The following is an 18,608-nucleotide window of genomic DNA, read 5'->3' on the forward strand; positions in this document are numbered from 1 at the left end:
GAAATAAATCAGGAAAACAATCCTATTTACAATAGCCTCAAAAATTAAATACCGAGGAACAAATTCAATGAAGGAGGTAAAAGACATCTACAATAAAAACTATAAGTAATTGGTGAAGGAAATTAGAGATGATATCTGAAGATGGAAAGAATGCTCAGGCTAATGGATCAACAGAATCAACTTTGTAAAAATAGTTATACTACCAAAAGCAATCTATATTTTCAAAACATTCCCCATCAAAATTCCAATGACATTCTTCATAGAGGTAGAAAATCAATCCTAATATTCATGTGGAAGCACAACAGACCTCAAATAGGTAAAGCAATCCTGAGAAAAAAAGTGCAATGGTGAAGGTATCACAATATCTGACTTGTAACTATACTATAGAGCCATAGCAATAAAAACAGCATGGTATCAGCACAAAAAACAGACATGAAGACTCATGTAACAATAGAAGACCCAGACAGCTACACTCATCTGATTTTTGACAAAGGTACCAAAAACATGTTGGATAAAAGAAAGCCTCTTCATCAAATTGTGCTGGGAAAAGTAGAAATCTGCATGCAGAATATGAAACTAGATATCTGTCTTTCACCTGGTACTAATATCAATTCTACATAGAACAAAAATCTTTAAATAAATGCTCAGCATCCCTGGCTGTAAAGTAAATGCAAATCAAAACAACATTAAGATATTACTTCATTCATGTCAGAATGGCTATCATCAAGAACATAAGCATCAAGAAATGTTGGCAAGGATGTGGGGGAAAAGGAACTCTTGTACACTTTTGGTGGAGAATGAGCACTGCAGAAAGAAGGAATAGCAAGTGTGGAAACCCTAGAGTGTGGCAAATGTAAGTTAGCACAACCGCCGCTGAAGGCAGTATGGAGGTTCCTTACAAACTAAACTAAAGGTACAACTATCATATTTTCCAGCAATACTATTCCTGGGCATTTATCTGAGGGATTGTCAGACAGGATATCATACAGCCTGTGTTCCTGAGTGCTGTAGAACATGGTGTGAAATGGCAATATATGTGCCCCCCTACTTGAGCATTCCAGCAGGTGGAAGAATTGGCTAAAATATTCTTAGGTTAAATCAATTTGAATATTGAAAGAATTATAGGCACAGGAATGAATTACTTAGAATTCCTTCCCCAGACAGGCTTGGGAAGGGTGCTTTCCCACTTCTTTTTTTCTTTTCTTTAATTAGTGTGTAACAGTGGTACAGAGAGATACTTTGTGATTTTTACATATGTGCTTCCAATGTATCTTAGTTAGATTTACCCCCACATCATTCTTGTTCTTTTCCCTCCCACACTCTTAGAACAATTTCAACAGATTTCATTATCCTATTTTCATACGAATACAAAATACATCCACCACAGTCACTCTGATTCACCCTTTCTTTATGCTCTCCACCCTCCCACTGGTACACTTCTTTTAGGATTTTGCTCAAATGCTTCCTCTTCAGGAGGATTCCCTGAGCACCTGGATTAACTTGCTACTGTCTGTTCATCCTGCTTTAAAATTATGGCTAACATTTCTGGTCATGTGATGTACCATGTGTTTATCACTTGTTTATTTTCCCCAAAAAGGAATAAATACCATGATGCAGGAATTTACAGAAATATGTGTTTTTTCATGCTTGTGTTGTAGGCATAGCTAAAGCAGGAGAAGAAACAGCCTTAACTTATCATCAAAACTTAAACAGGATTTGCGCCTATAATCACGCACCTAGTAGCGGGACTACTGCATCTTGGGCCTCACAAATTCCAGACCAACACCTTCTCTACTAAGAAACAGAAAGACACTACTATTCCCATCTATTACTGCATTTGTTAAGAATCAAATGAGGTCTCTCTCTCTCTCTGGGCCAAAAGAGGTGTTTGGGTTTTTCTTCCAAGTGTTTAATATGTTAAAGGTATTGCTACTTCACTGCAGTGCACAATCTTTTAAATAATATGTTCAATTTCTCTTGACACAAACTTGATGGGAAACATATCAGAATCCCCCAAACTAGTCTTCATAGATCTTGCACTTATTTACTGTGCTGAGAGTGTCTTTACTGGAGTTACTGAGGCTGGGATTCCATATTACCTCAGTCAATGTGTGAGCCATGGGGAAGGGAGAGATTCCAGTTTCTCTTCCAACTAATTGCAAAGGTTTAAAATAAGCTCCAAATGGTAAGCCACATACACACATTGACACATTTTCAGGATAAAGTGCATAGAAGAATATTACCAAGAATTTAAAATTGTTATTATTAATTTGGTTATTTTTTGCAAGAGCCCAATCAATTTCTTTTCTTGTAAAATTTCATCGCACATTGCTTTCAATTCAGAACTACTAAACTTTAAGTCAGTGAGGAAAAGATATGCACACACACGTTATGTTTATCTAACAAGAGTACATGCTCAGTGCAGTAACAGACATAAATAAACTCAAACAATATCCAGATAGCACAAATAAAAACTTGAGAAGACTCAGAAACAACTAAATGAACTTAGAGAGGACTTCAGCAAACTCCAAAATGAAACTAAGAAGTTTGTGAAAAAGAGATAAATGAAATAAAGATGACCACACAAGATATGAAAGAGTAGTTTAACAAAGACGTGGAAGACTTTAGAAAAAAGAATCAAGCAGAAATCCTGGAAATAAAAAGTTCCTTAAATCAAATAAAAAATACAGTTGAGAGCTACTCCAGCAGACTAGACAAAGTGAAAGACAGAATTTTAGGGCTCAAAGACAAAATATATATTAATGAAAAAACTGGAGTCCTTAGACAAAAGACTCAAGGGAGAAGATTAAGCAAGATGGAGATTTTTGACATCCCTATAGCACAGCAGCAACTTAACTATCCTGAAAAAAGATCAGAGGACCCCAAAGGGCACCCACGGGTCCCATAACCAGCAGAAACAACGCCCTCTCTGAATCTACAAATAGAGAAGCAACTAACCATGGGAAGAATGGAAAGAATGACTTGCAGCTCAATCCTCCTGATTATCCTTTTCCCTGAAGTCTCCACACGGCTCCAGGTTCCATTTCTTGGTGCTCATCAGTAAGTCTTGCTTCCTAGCACACACAGGAACTTGGAGCTCTACACAACACAATCTAATCTGATACCTTCACCCTGAAATTCCAGGGGAACTGGCACCCCTGTATAAGCAGGACCCATGGATCCCGCTGCTCCACGGGTAACAAGGTGCAAGGCAGTGGGCTTGGTTCCCCCATGCCAAAAGCAGTGCTACTGCACTGTACTCCCAGAAGCCTCTGCCTACAGTCAGGCCCCAGAACTCCCACTGCCTGCAGGCTTGGTTCCCCCATGTCTGTGGTAGCTGCCATAGCTCCTGGTAGCCAACACTGGCAAGCAGGCCCCAGGGCTCTTGCTTCCTTAGGCTTGGTTCCCTCATGCCTGCAGCAGCTGCTGTGGCTCCTGGAAGCCCACGCCCCAACACAAGTAGACCTGAGGGCCTCCACTGTTTTGTGGGCACCAGATGATTCAAGCCTGCTAGCTTTGCTGCCCCATGGGCACCCTTAACTTGCTACTAAGTGCCAGGAGCCCACTGCCACACTTGCAAGTGAACCCCAGGATGCACACTTTGCTATTCTGCTGGCATCAGGAGGCATCCATGCCCACATGCATGGAGACCTAGTGCTAACCACCAAGCCTTCCTGTGGAAGAGGCCCCACTGCTCCATCAAAGAGCAGGCATCCAACTCTGAGTTGGACAGATTAACTGAGTGCTAATCTGTCATTCTGTGGGTGCCAGGAGACTTGCTTTTCTAAGGCACAAAAAGGCCTAGCACTTCCCAATGTTCCTGACTACAGGAGAGCCACTGCTCCTCTGTTAAAGAGCAAAAACACCAGATTCCCCGCTGAGGGGAGGAAAGCTGTATCCTTCTACTCAGTGAGTGGCACCAGAAAGCCTGCCTCCCAAGGTACACAAAGGTCCAGTTCTCCCTCTGTCCCTGACAGCTACAGAGCCCTAACTCCCCCTGATAAAGAGCAATAACACCAGATTCCCCACCAAGGAGAGGAAAGCTGTAAACTGCTACTCTGAAGGCAGCTTCCCCAAGGTACACAGAAGTCCAGCACTTCACACTGTGTGTGCCTCCCTGCAGGAGAATCATGTCTTTCCTGTTCAAGAGCTGGAATCCCAGCTTTTCCACTGAGTGGCAATCCACCACTCTGCTGGTGCTAGGAGTCCTACCCCCCACAGCACACAGAGACCCAGAGCTTCCCAGTGTGTCTGCAGGAGAGTCCCTGCATCCCAATCAAAGAGTGGGAACTCCAGGCCCCTCACTGAGGGAGAAAAGAGGTAATCTGCACCACAATAAGAACCACTCAAGGTGTAACATTTCCAGCACACCCCTCTCTCAGGAATTTCAGGAGAAAAAACTCAAACTCCCAATTATAGGAGCACATGGGATCAATAACCTAACCAAAAACAATTCCAGATTCATAAATCTCAATGCAGAATGAAACAGCAAGACACCTACTCTTCCTCACAAACCAATTCTACCACTAAGGATCTAAACACCTGCCTGGAGGAAGAGATACTGTTGGGAGACTTAAGGCAGATGAGTGAGTATCTCATCCCCCCATGGAGAGCACTATGACTCCTGCATCCTGAGAAGGAGTTATAAACCTGCATTCCTGCACTCTTCTAGAGGGGATGCAGGATCTCTAGATCTGCCACAGGGCTGATAAGCAAAATGTTCTTAAGATTGTTCCCCACCCAATAAGGGGCAAACAAACCAGTTCACCTAAGAAAGCCTGTGAATCCATGGCCAATGAAAGTAGCCCACCTAACCCTTACCCAAACCCAGAGTTAAAACATCCATAAAAACCCCAGCCTTCACCTGAGCAGTGAGCTGCCATTTTCCAGGCTTCACTGCATTTCTCTAGCTGTAGCCTTTCCTTTCTCTTTAATAAATCCTATTTCATATACCTGCTTTGGCTCATCAGTCAGCTGCCTCAAAAGTCAGTTCTCTGGCCTGTGAAGGCAAGGACCCTCAATACTGGCCCACAACACCTCAAACCGGCATGTAACAATATCAAATAATAAATTCCAAAAAAATAGTAAAAATGATTAATGACTTCAAAGAAGAAACACAAAAGCTTATTCCAAAACCCAATAAAGATGTAACCGGAAAAGAGAATTATAGACCAGTATCTTCGATGAATATCTATGCAAAGATTCTCAACAAAATACTGGCAAGCAGAATTCATTAACACATCAAAAAGATCATACACCATGACCAAGCCAGTTTCATTCCAGGGATGCAAGGATAATTCAACATAAGCAAATCCATAAACATAATACAGTATATAAACAGAAGCAAGGCAAAAACTACATGACCCTCTCAATAGATGCAGAAAAAGCCTTTGTCAAAATTTAGCACACTTTCATGATGAAAGCTCCAAAGAAACTAGGAATAGAAGGAATGGTCTTCAACATAATAAAGACTATATGATGAACTAATAGCCAATGTTATACTAAATGGAGAACAACTGAAACCATTCCCCTTAAAGTCAGGAATGAGACAGGTTGGTCTTTTTTCTCTACTCTATTCAATATAGTTTTGAAATTCCTACCTAGAGCAGTAAGACAAGCACAAGAAGTGAAAGGGATCAAAATAGGCAAGAAAGAAATTAAACTATCCCTGTTTGCAGATGATATGATCCTATGTCTAAGAGAGTCCAAAAACTCTAATAAAATTATTAGAACTTATAAACTCTTTTGGCAAAGTAGCAGTATACAAAATTTACATACAGAAATCAGTAGCCTTTCTATATACCAATAATGAACAGACTGAAAAAGAAATCAGGGAAATGATCCCATTTGCAATAGCCTCAAAACAACAAAAGTACCCTGGAATAAATTTAATGAAAGAAACCAAAGACCTTTTTAATGAGAACTATAGACCACTGAAGAGAGAAATCAAAGAAAACATCAGAATATGGAAAGACCTTCAATGCTCTGGATTGGTAGAATCAACATTGTGAAAATGGCCATACTACCAAAAGCAATCTACATGTTCAACACAATCCCCATCAAAATTCCAATGTTTACAATCCTGGCTAACTTCACTTAACATGATGTCATACAATTGCATCCATTTACCTTCAAACCACATGTCATTATTCCTTATGACTAATACTCCACTAAGTATATATGCCAAAATTTCTTGATCCATTCATCTGGGTTGTTTCCAGAGCTTGGCTATTGTGAATAGCACTGTAATGATCATCAGTGCACAGGTGTGTCTACTCTATCCTGTCTTACATTCTTTTGGGTAGATGCCCAGAATGGTATTACTGAATCATATGGCAGTTCTATGTCTGAGTCTTCTATTCTAATCAATTGATTGTCCTTCTGTTTTGTGCCAATAATGTGCGTTTTTATTGTTATGGCTCTGTAGTATAGTTTGAAGTCAGGTACTGTGATGCTCCTAGCATTGGACTTTTTGCTCACAATTGCTTTGGCTATTCAAGGTCTTTTGTATTTCCATATGTATTTCACAAGAGAAGGATACAACAACACAACAAAAAAGAAAATTACAGGCCAATTTTTCTAATGAACATAGATGCAAAAATCCTCAATAAAATAATGACAATCCGAATTCAACAGTATCTCAGAAAGATCATACACCACAACCAAGTGAGCTTCATCCCAGGGATGGAGGGGTGGTTCAACATACACAAATCATTAAATGTAATACAGCATATTAACAGAAGCAAAGAGAAAAATCACTTGATCATCTCAATAGATGCAGAAAAAGCTTTTGATAAAATCCAACATACTTTAATGATAAAAGCTCTGGATGAAACTAGAAATAGAAGGAATGTATCTCAACATAATGAAGGCATCATAAACCCATAGCAAGCATCATCCTTAGTGGGGAAAAACTAAAACCATTTCCACTAAGGTCAGGAATGAGTCAAGGGTGCCCACTCTCCCCACTACTCTTCAACATACTCTTGGAATTCCTAGCTAGAGCAATAGACAGGAAGGAAGAAAAGGAATACAAATAGGTAAGGAAGAAGTCAAATTATCCCTATTTGCAGATGACATGATTTTATACACAAAAGACCCGAAAAACTCCACCAAAAAACTCCTAGACACTATAAACAGCTTCAGCAAAGTAGCATGATGCAACATCAATTTAAAAAGTCAGTAGCTTTTCTATATATCAACAATAAACAGATTGAGAATATAGGAATACAATTCCGTTTACAATAGCCTCAAAAAAAATCAAATACCTCAGAATAAACTTAACAGAGGATATGGATGACCTCTGCAAGGAAAACTACAAACCACTGAAGAAAGAAATTGAAGACTACAGAAGATGGAAAGATCTCCCATGCTCATGGATTGGTAGAATCAACATAGTAAAAATAGCTATACTACCAAAAGCAATCTACATGTTCAATGCAATTCCCATGAAAATCCCAATGACATTCATCACAGAGATTGAAAAATCAATCCTAAAGTTCATTTGGACACAGAAAAGACTGCCAGAGATAAGGCAATACTGAGCAAAACGAGCAACTCTGGAGGTATTACATTACCTAACTCTAAAATGTACTACAGAGCCATAGCAATAAAAACAACATGGTACTGGAACAAAAACAGATACAAAGGCCAGTGGAACAGAATAGAGGACCCGAATATGAATCCATGCAGCTATGCCCATCCAATTTTTGACAAAATCGCCAAAAACATACGATGGAGACAAGACAGGCTCTTCAACAAATGTTGCTGGGAAAACTGGATACCTGCCTGCAGAAAACTGAAACTAGATCCATGCCTGTCACCCTGTACAAGTATCAATTCTAAGTGCATTATGTACCTCAATAACAGAACTGAAGCCTTGAAGCTAGTACAGGAACGATCAGGGAATATATTGGAAGCAATAGGCATAGCCAAGGACTTCCTCAATAGAACTTAAGTGATGCAACAACTAAGAGGAAGGATCGACAAATGAGACTACATGAAATTAAACATTTATGCACAGCAAAAGAAGTGGTTTCTAAATTGAAGAAGCCATCCACACACAGAGTGGGAGCAAATCTTTGCTAGGTATACATCACACAAAGGATGAATAACCAGAATAAACGGAGCTCAAAAAACTAAACTTCCCTCCCAAATCAATGACCGAATATGGAAATGGGCAAATGAACTGAACAGAGCTTTTTCAAAGGAAGAAGCTCAAATGGCTAAAAAATCCATGAGAAAAGTGTTCACCAACCTTTGCCATAAAGGAAATGCAAATCAAAACCACACTAAGATTCCACCTACGGTCAACGGTCAAGAACACCACCAAGGTAGGGGGTGAATTCAAGTATGACATATTTGATACATTGTAAGTACCTTTGTAAATGCTACAGTGTACCCCCACCCAGAGCGACAATAAAAAAAGAAAAAAATTAATAAAACCACCAACAGCAAATGTTTGGTAAGGATGGGGGAGAAAAGAAACCCTCATACACTGCTGGTGGGAATGTAAGCTAGAACAACCACCATGGAAAACAGTGTGCAGACTCTTAAAAACTAAAGCTGGGTCTGTCATATGATCCAGCAATCCACTCCTTGGGAAATACCTGAAGGAATGTGTGTCAGTGTACAACAAAGGCACCTGCACACCGTATCTATTGCAGCACTATTCACAATACCTAAGCTATGAAAACAGCCAAGATGACGAATGGGTTAAGAAAATGAGGTTATTTATACATAATGGAATTTTACTCAGTCCCAAAGAATGATGAAATTTTGACATTTGCAGGTAAATGAATGGAAGTGGAGAACATCATCTTAAGTGAAATTAGCCAGGCTCAGAAGACTAAAAGCCACATATTCTCCCTCGTGTGCGGATTGTAGACCTGAAACAAATGCAGCAGTGTTATGGACATGGGTCACACGAAGGGGAGGCTGCACACGGGAGAGATAGGGAAAGGAAGGGAACTAAAAACTTGAATGAAGTTGATGTGCTCACTGTACAGGAATGAATATAGAAATCTAAAACTGGCTGGGGCCATCACAGGATGGGGACTAAGGAAGAGAGAAGAAGGCTAGAAGAGATGAACCAATTCTGGTTGTAATATATATATGCATGGAAACAACATAAGGAAACTCCCTGTGTAGCTATCTTTATCTCAAAGCAGCAAAAATGACATGTTTCTCTTTTTATCTTTTGTTTTTTCTTCTAAAATATCAGAGAACAGGAGGGTGGAACAGATTCTGCTCTGGGGTGGGCACTGGTGGGAAGGGGAAAAGAGTAAGAGGATGAATACAATGCAAATAATGTGTTCACATATATGTAAATGCAAAAATGATACTTGTTTGAAGTGTTCCAGAAATGTGTGTGTGTATGTGTGTGTGTGTGTGTGTGTGGTGGGCAGAGCAGAAGAGTGGTGGAGGGGGTGAATTCAAATATGATATATTTGATATATTGTAAGAACATTTGTAAATGCTACAGTGTACCCCCTCCCAGCACAACAATAAAGGAAAAAGAGGAAAGTTTAAGAAAGCAATTATTTCATTTATAAGCATGGCTTCACATTTTTTCTTTGTCTTTTAAGAAAGTATGTGCAACATTTGTTCAATTTCCACTGTTATTGGCATTTTCAAGAACAACTACTGAAAAAAGAAAAACTGTATAATGTATACATTGACTATTTTCTTTTGCTTTACTTCATAAATGCCTCAAAACTACATTGAAAAACGTACCTACCTCATTAGCTAATCAAGATGCTGTGGTGATAACTATGTAATATGTTATAAAAGAAAGACTTATGGAAAATGGAAGAAATTACCTCCTGGCTTGGCTACTGAGGGGAAAAGAAAAAGAATTGAATATAATTAAGTGTTCCTGACAAAGGTAAGTAGGCAGAGTAATTTAAGAGTTTGAAAATTTAAAAAATGTCTCATATTTAGGTGTCTCTCTAGAAATTCTTTATGGTTCATTTTTTATGGAAATTAATACAGTGAAACACTCAAGTATTTAGAAAGTGTTTCCCAGATAAACTTTCATGTAAATGTGCACATAGTCACAAGTATGTCATTCTGTAATTGTGGTATGACTGTATGCTTTGTTTGGCACATTTTCCATAGAGATGTTAATGAATATAACACTCTACCTGCAAACATTTTAAATGTTGAAGTAAAAATAGGAAATGTGAGAAAATGTATGGTCTCATTAATATTTACAGTAGTAAATCAACCTAGGTGACTATCAATAGATCAATGGATAGAGAAAATGTGGTATATATACATATTGAGTTTTACTCAGTTATGAGAATGATGTTATGTCATTTTCTGTAATATAGATAGAACTGGAGATTATCATGTTAAGTAAAGTAAACCAGACCCACAAAGACAGGTGAGGGATGTTTTCTCATTTGTGGTAGCTAGGGGAAAAACAACTAGAAAAGGAACTACTAGGGAGATGGAAGAAGAAGGAAAAGGGGGAGAGAGGAAGAGGGAAAGAAAGAGTAATAGAAGGGGCGAATATGGTCAAAGTATATTACTGCATGTGTGGAAGTGTCACAATAAAACCCTTAAATTGCACAATTTCACATATGCTACTAAAAAGTATGACCTCAGTTTTTTATCTGGACAGTGAAAAATGGAATTAAAAATCCTCTAATGTTCCTCCTTAACTCTATGTTTGCTTTCACAGAAGCCAAAGACCAGGGAGCTGTAGCTCATTTTATGTCTACCACATACTCAGGGACTGTAGTTAGAAATTCGGACTCTCTCACCGTCCAGCTATCAGCAGCTCTTTCTCTGATGCCTTCTTTCTCAACTTGGTGTAGAGGTTCATGGTGAAGAGGGTGCTGGCGCTGTTGAAGATGGAGGTCAGGGTGCTCATGAGAGAGGCCAACATGACTGACAGCATCAGGCCTCGCAGTCCTGGAGCAGAAAAAGGGTGCAAGCATTGATTAGGCTGGATGCCATGGTTCAAGAGTACTTTGCTAAATCAGAGAGCTATTGTATGACAAATGGGTCATATACAATATGGATTAGTTAATGTAATTATCAATAACCATCAATATCGATCAAATTTTCTGGTGATTTGAAGTTAATCCAGTATAGACATTTAGTTATAAATATTAACTTAGAAGTTATCTGCTGGAAAGTAATTTTGGTAGAGAGGAAATAGTCCAGTAACCTCTTTCTTTGGAAGAGAAAGTCTTTGATCCCTGAAGACTTAGAGAACTGGAGAGGTAGAGGGCTGGTGGGTGGCACTGTTGTAAAGCCTTTGTAGGCAAAACTGAGGGTTGTGAAACATTAGGGGAGCTTTACACTTCAGTTCCTTGTGCTCATTAGTTGACCCTGAACTTGGGACAGGGTGGTGTGGATTGTGTTCCATGCTATGTATTGGGGAAATTCTATCTTCATTTTGAAAATGCTTATGTGTGCTGGTAAGGGAAGGGGCAGAGAAGTGTTAGCCAACCTTTGATGGTCACAAGTTACAAGATTACTTGGTCACTCTAGAGTTCTGCACCCTGTTCCATTTCTTTCTGGCCACCTCCTGAAATCCTAATAATTTACTTATGTTATGTTGTGGTTTATTCTCTGTATTGCAAAACTATAATGAAGTTTCAAAGTGTAGGGACATTTCTACTTCTGCTTACTTCACTGACCTTTCCTGCTTAGTGCCTGAAAAATACTATGTACTTAATAAATATGTATAAATCATGTAGATTGGAATATATTAGTTTGAAATCTCTGGCCAAAGAAAAGGAAAGCAAGGTAATTAGTTAACCTGTAATCCTCTACTTTTATGTTTGTGATTATACAACTCTTTCTTTGACAAATAGCTCATCTAAATGTTCTTGACTGAGTTTACAGCCAGTCTTAAATCTGGAGGAATAGGATCATTCTAAGAAACTACTCATTTCTGAACTGTCTAGAGTCATCATATGGCTTGCAGCCTATGTAAGATGCTCAAGAAATGTCTGATGAATAGAATTAAATTAATGGAAGCAAGAATCACCAAAGATTATTCTACAATATTTCCTCAAGTTCCATCTATCCAGGCAAGCCATCTGTGCACCCGGCCTCCAAGGCTGCCTGAACGTGAACATTTACTTACCATTTGGCATCAGTTCCAGCACCAGTGTTGGGTAGGCATAGTCACTGCAGCTAGTTTCAGAGCCACAGTGTTTCATACATTCAGAAGGGACGACACAGGCCACCTTATCTGAGAAGATACGTGAACGTGATTTCAGTGAGCAGGGCTCAACCAAAGCAGAATCCACAACCATTGGACAAAGACAAGATATAATATGGAACACGCTTGTCTGGAAATTGTATATTGAACTTTGAGTTTGCTATAATGGATTGGGTCACTGCCCATAATGGAATCTCCAGAATGTCTAATACCTGTAGGTCCTCTGAGCAGTGGATATGGCCAAGTTGACACACAAGAGTAAACAAAGGGAATAGATCCAGAAAATGGCAAGAGAATCCATTTTACCAGAAGCAGTGAATCCAAGAAATAAACAATGCTACACTTAGGAAGCTAGGTCCCATGTCCAGACACATTTATCCAGTGTCATTCACCTAAGAAGTCTCACCTGTGCTGGTTAACTGAGTGACTGTCCAATGAAGGATGATTCTTTACCTCTGTGGCAGTTGTAAAGTACCTTGATGCAATTTCTGCTTAAACCACATCATAGTGAGAGATAGGAAGAAACTATTAAAACTGCCTAGAAAAATAATACATTTACATTTAAAATATTTTTGTTCCTTTCTCATTCTTGTCCACAGAAAAAATGTCTTTTTGGTTATCATTGAGATAAAAATTTATAGCCTTATTTTGCTTTTAACATAATAATCTTAGTATTTCTCTAACTCTTGACATAATGTTTAGTATCTTGTGTGCAGTTTTCCATAAAGAGAAATACAAACATTATTTGACTAGTCCTTGCCTGAAAGTTACCTCTACATTTGTTACTGTTATAAAAATACTGCAATAAGAAGTAAAGTTGCTCATGTGATGATTGATTTAGAATGTAATTGAAATAAGGTTAATTCTAGTTGAGAAAGCATGGTGAATACCATGTTATCTGATGGATTTTCCCACTAAAAATGAGTCCCCAATTAGCCAAGACAGATTGGTTATCTTTCCTTTGCTTTTTCTTTTTCTTTATTGTTGTGTTGGGTTGGATACACTGTAGCATTTACAAAGGTTCTTACAATGTATCAAATATATCATACTTGATATATCCATTGCGCCCTTCACTTTTCATAATAAGTTTTAAGGAAAAACTTCAATAGTACCAGTTAATCACATCTGACACAGAATTTAACATTTCTCAAATAACCTGATTCCAAACATTGAAAACTGATTAAGTCCTGTAGTTGTCTCAGAGGGACCAAAGAGTTAGAGTACAGATCAAAGATTTTCCTTAGTCAAAGATATCACCAATCTCAACTATGGAAGCTTACTTGGCTCACATTTGTTAAGTCTACCTCATCCTCCAGGGCCCTTCTGTCATATTCACCAGGGTACCTTAATTAAAGTCTCTCACAAGAACAGGACTCATGTGTCAGGCAGATGGGTACAAAAGAGATATGGAAGCTGTCAAATATTCCTGCCTCTGACTGTCTTTGCACAAGTGCTTACTTCCACCTGTAATTCTGCTTTTATTTCTATACCAAATGGCTCTTCTAGTCTTTCTATATCTGTAAAAGACTTAGAATTCAAGCACAAGAGGAGGACATATGGATTCATGGCTTGCCTGTGTAGAGAACACGGCTGATCATCCCAGGCATCACCATAAGGAACATGGGCAAGAGTTTCAGGTAGCCGCACATGATGCAGGCAGCCTTCACGTGAGTCATGTTCTTGCCAGACAGGCAGCGCTGCACAATGACCTGCCCGGAAAACATGAAACACTCTTGAGAAAACGGGAATGATTTCAAAGAAGGTGAGTGTCCCACTTCAGTGTTTAATATTACCTTAAGAAAAAAGGAAATAATGGTTAGCAGACAATAGTGGACTTTGAATTAAGGTTGGTATTACTCTTTTTTTGCAGACTATTTCTCCTCCGTGACTCTCAGATTTATCATCACAGTAAGTGATGTCAGCTCTCTTTTCCCAAAATTTTTTTGGGTGCTGGAAATTGAATCCAGGTTCTCAGAGGTACTAAGCACAAATTCTACTAGTCCTGTTAGTCCTCTTTTCTCCCTTTTTATTGTAGGTGTTATTTTTATCAAATGCCATTTCAGATCTCTTTAACACTATTATACAGATTTGGTATGTTGTATTTCCATTTTCCTATGGCTCAAAAAACATCTAAATTTCTTGTGACATTTCTTCATTGACCTATTGGTTGATCAGGAGCATGTGGTTTGACATCCATGTGTAAGTGTTTCCAAAGTTCCTACTGTTACTGATTTCCACTTCTGTATCATTGTGATCAGAAAAGGTACTTGATATGGTTGAGTTTTAAAAATTTGTTAAGACTTGTTTTCTGGCTTAACATGATCTTTTGGAGAATGTTCCATATATTGTTGAGAGGAATGAATATTCCTCAACTCCTGGATGGAATTTTTCAGTAAGTGCCTTTGGTTAGGATCCTGAAGTCCCCTACTATTTGCTTTCTATATTGCGTTCTCTGATGTTGAGGCATGACTCAGTGGTAGAATGTCCAGTAAATCTCATAGGCTCTCTTCATTTTTTTTCATTCTTGTTTCTTTTGGTCCTTATGGGTTGCTTTCCTATATCTCTTGTTAAGTTCGTTGTTCTTTTCTCCTGCTTGGTCTATCTGCTGTTGACCTCTACTGAACTTTTGGATTATATTATCTTATTGTTCCTCTCAATGATTACAGTCTGCTATTCTTAAACTTTTATTATCTCTTTGTTGAAGGTCTCAGTTTGTTCCTACATTGCTCCCCTTACCTCAGTGAGCATCTTTTTAAGGGTTCTTTTGAATTCTTAGTTTGGTAAATTACATATATCCATTTCATGAGAGTCAGTTCTTGGGTATTTTTCTCATTATTTCTTTTGGAATGTATTTTCCAGTTTCTTCATTTTCTTTTCTTCTTTGTGTACATTTATGTGTATTAGACAAAAGAACCACCTCTACAAGTCTTGGTAAATTGTTTTTGGGCACCAGCTGTTCCTCACCAATCAATCAAACAAGAGATTCGAGGTGAGTCCAAACTTTTTGTGTTTGTTTTAACTTCTGTCTTTGTTCTTACTGACTTCTCAGAAATTATAGGGAGAAGTCTTGCTATTGCCTTTAAGGAAGTAGGATAGAAATCAACATCTTGGGATGTATCTTGAGAGGTTGGGTGGTAGGTGTTCTTAACTTTCCTTATTTACTTGGAGAGAATCAGAGAGCCAGAGTCTATCTTTCATTTATTGTAGCATACACAAAAGAGAGAGTATGAGACAGATATCTGTCCTCTTGAAAATACCAAGTATCTAGAAGCTGGGAAGCTAACTGCTGATTATTTGTGAGTGTAGAAGTCATCTTATTTGTATTTCGTGGTTTAGGAGTCTCAGGTGTGCAGAGCTCCCTCTACTCCCAGAGTCTAGTAATTTAGGATCCAGTACCTCGGGCCATCTCTATCATCTCTAGCAAAGATTGTAAAAGTTAGGCACATTCAGTGGGATCAGAACCCACTTGAAGGAAGAATATGCAGATCTGGATTTATTGCTGTAGCAATACAGGGAAGAAGCTTCAGGGTGTGCCCACTCTCCTGATATATCAAGAATAATTCTAAGAACTTCTTTCCAAGGAACCACCTTACATGGGATAACTACTGAAGAAAACCAAGGAACAAGGTGGAGAAATTGTCCTCATTTCTATCAGGTATAGAGAGGTCTTCAGCCTCTTTCTATTGAGGTATTGCAGACATAAGTCTCAGGTTCATGCCACAGAAGAAGGACCAGAGGGCACCATCCATCCATACTATTCTTCCTAGTAAGGTCCTCTAACCATTTTCTAGGAAGAGACTGTAGGGCTGATTGTCACTGGGGTAAGTCGGGGAAGAAATAATGAGTGTCATTGTTCCTGTTCAAGCTATAATTGTTTTTTTATAATTTTTTGCATAGTCTAGCCTCCAAGGTACTGGCTTGTTAGATACCAGAACCACAGTGAGCTGTTGAAAAGGTATGTAGCCAAACTTTTCCAGTCATTGGAGTTAATGTATCTCCATTTGTCCTTAACCATTTTGATGTGAACACTCTTTCAGTTTTTCAGAGCGTAGGGCTCTTTCAGCTGGATTCTGCTCTTCAGGAGAACTGATTCACGTATAGATGTTTACTCTCTGTATTTGTGGGAGGTGGAATAGTCAGAGGTGTCCTATTTTGTCATGTTGCTGATGTCAGTTTTCCTTTTTGTAGGTACTGGGGTTAGAACTCAGAGATTCATGTACCTGGCAGGCATTCTACTGCTAGAGCCATGCCTGTAGCCCTTTTATACTTTGATTATTTTAGAGAAAGTGTCTTGCCTTTTGCTTGTAATGGCCTGAACCATGACCTTCCTATTTTATGTTTCCTACAGTAACTGGGAAGACAGGTGCATGCCACCATGATCAGCTTTTTATCCATTGAAATGGGGTCTAACAAAATTCCTGTCTGCCTGGCCTGGAACTGTGATCCTCCCAATCTCAGCTTCCCAATTAGCTAGGATTATAGGACTGAGCCACTGGTTCCTAGCCTTCACCCTTCTTTATTAAAAGTACAAAGTGCATCTTTCACAAATTTTCATAGAATTTGGTACATAATAAATAGTAATTATCAAGAAAAATTAAAATAAAAGTAATTTCTAACTTCAGGATAAAAGAAAAGCTAATGCTAAATCAACTAAGATATAGCACATGGCTCAGTGGCAAATTACTTTCATAATCACGGAAACAGTATGCATGGCAATCTCTCCCCAAATTGTGATTTATCAGGAGATAGGCCTGTGTATGAGCTTCAATATGTTTTTTCATTTTTGTTTGGATGTATTCATTGTACTGGGGATCCATTGTAACACATCCAAATAATCTTATATTGTATATTTGTTAGCTCACCCCTACTATTTCTTCCCCACTGAAAAACCCTCCATGCCTCACTTAAAGCAGGTTCAAGAGGTTTCCTCATTCTATTTCATATATGTATATGAAGTCCATGATTTTATCATGGGAAGTCAGCAGAAAAATCCTAAAACTTGAAAATCTAAATGGAGCAATATAACTATTTAAATCTCTTGGGGGAAAGTTAATTATAAAATTCCAAGTCAGTAAGAGAAATACTGAGAGTGTTTATTTCTATTTCCAACATGACATCTACACTGATATTTCATAAATCACACTTTGAGCACTTAAAGAACAGACCCAAATAACAAAACATGTAATTGAAAGAAGTGAAAGTGCTTGTCTCTGAGGAAAAAGACATAAGGCAATGAGGAGGAAAAATAATATGTTTTTTATATCAAGCCTTAAAGAAATATTTGATTTTTTAAAATGATGTGTAAGTGCACAAAATAGAAGCAAGATGCTTTTCTATGAGAAAAGAAAAAGCAACATAAATGTATTCCTACACACAAACATTTGTGCTTACCTGATCTGCACACCAATACCACAGAGCTAAAATGGTCATTCCAAGGGTCATTCCTGGCCATGGAAAGTCTCCAGTGATAGCATCTCGGAAAATGTGGAAGGAGTCTGCCTGAGGAGTGTAGCAGCTGGGGCTGATTGTCAGGTTGTCCCCCTCCACTACTGATGGGATGGCGTTCATGTACTTCTCAATAAAGCTCTCATAGCCTCCAACTTCATGAAATGCTAAAAAGGCATCAGATAAAATGAAATGTCACCTGAACATTTATAACACCTGATATTCATGACTACTCCTTTGAGGTGGAGGAATCCAAGCATCTCCTGTTAGCCCGGTCAGATCATCAGTGAACTTTTCCCATGATTCATGTCTTTTTGGTACCTCATTGGCATTGGCCACAGTAGCAAATTAATTTTCACAAAGTACATAAAGCAAATGATTCTTTAACGTTTTTCTTATGGTACCCTTTGAAATTTTGGCTTAGTGTCTGTGATCCAACACACTGAGACTGCTGTCACACAACCATCCAAAGCAGAGATTAACCTGATGGTTAGTTCACAGAACAAGCCTGATGGACTTAGTCATCAGAAAGAAACAAGAAGCAATGAACTGTTCCCTGTCTCAGAGCCCTGCTGTTCTGACCTTACTCACAATCTGCTTTTCTGGTACAACACTGTATTATTCTAATGTTAAAATAAAACTAAATATTTGTATAGAAAAACAAGTTGGAAGCAGCAGTTTAAAAGTGATGAAGGGAGATGGTGAAACTCAGCCCATTCTGGTCTGGTTAGGATTATCAGGGTGAACACAACAACTGTAGTTGATCTTAGAAAGAGGAACAAAGGCCTCTGGGGCCATTTAGCATAGGCTCAAATGATGCGAAATTTATCACAGTGCCAGAGAATTGCAGAGATGATGTTGATATTCATTTAAATCTTCATTATTGTATTGAGCATGTACCAAGTATCAAACATTGTACTGGAACTGTCCAAGTGAATTTCCAAGGTGTGAACACAGCTTAGCAGGAGATATAGGCAAC

At 38.6% G+C, this 18,608-nt stretch overlaps 1 protein-coding gene across 3 annotated transcripts in view; it reads right to left on the bottom strand.

The window, feature by feature from the left end:
• LOC109675040 (solute carrier family 5 member 4-like) overlaps positions 1-18,608 on the bottom strand; it is an 82,522-nt gene that overhangs the window by 11,840 nt on the left and 52,074 nt on the right. For all 3 annotated transcript variants that reach the window (XM_020151872.2, XM_020151874.2, XM_020151873.2), the window contains exons 8-11: positions 17,576-17,796; positions 13,758-13,893; positions 12,107-12,214; positions 10,770-10,920 (exon numbers count right to left, since the gene is read on the bottom strand). In XM_020151872.2, the coding sequence (XP_020007461.2) occupies positions 10,770-10,920; positions 12,107-12,214; positions 13,758-13,893; positions 17,576-17,796 (616 nt within the window). The remainder of the gene's footprint in view (positions 1-10,769; positions 10,921-12,106; positions 12,215-13,757; positions 13,894-17,575; positions 17,797-18,608) is intronic.

Source organism: Castor canadensis, chromosome 18, assembly GCF_047511655.1.
Source record: "Castor canadensis chromosome 18, mCasCan1.hap1v2, whole genome shotgun sequence".
In the NCBI taxonomy this organism is placed as follows: Eukaryota; Metazoa; Chordata; class Mammalia; order Rodentia; family Castoridae; genus Castor; species Castor canadensis.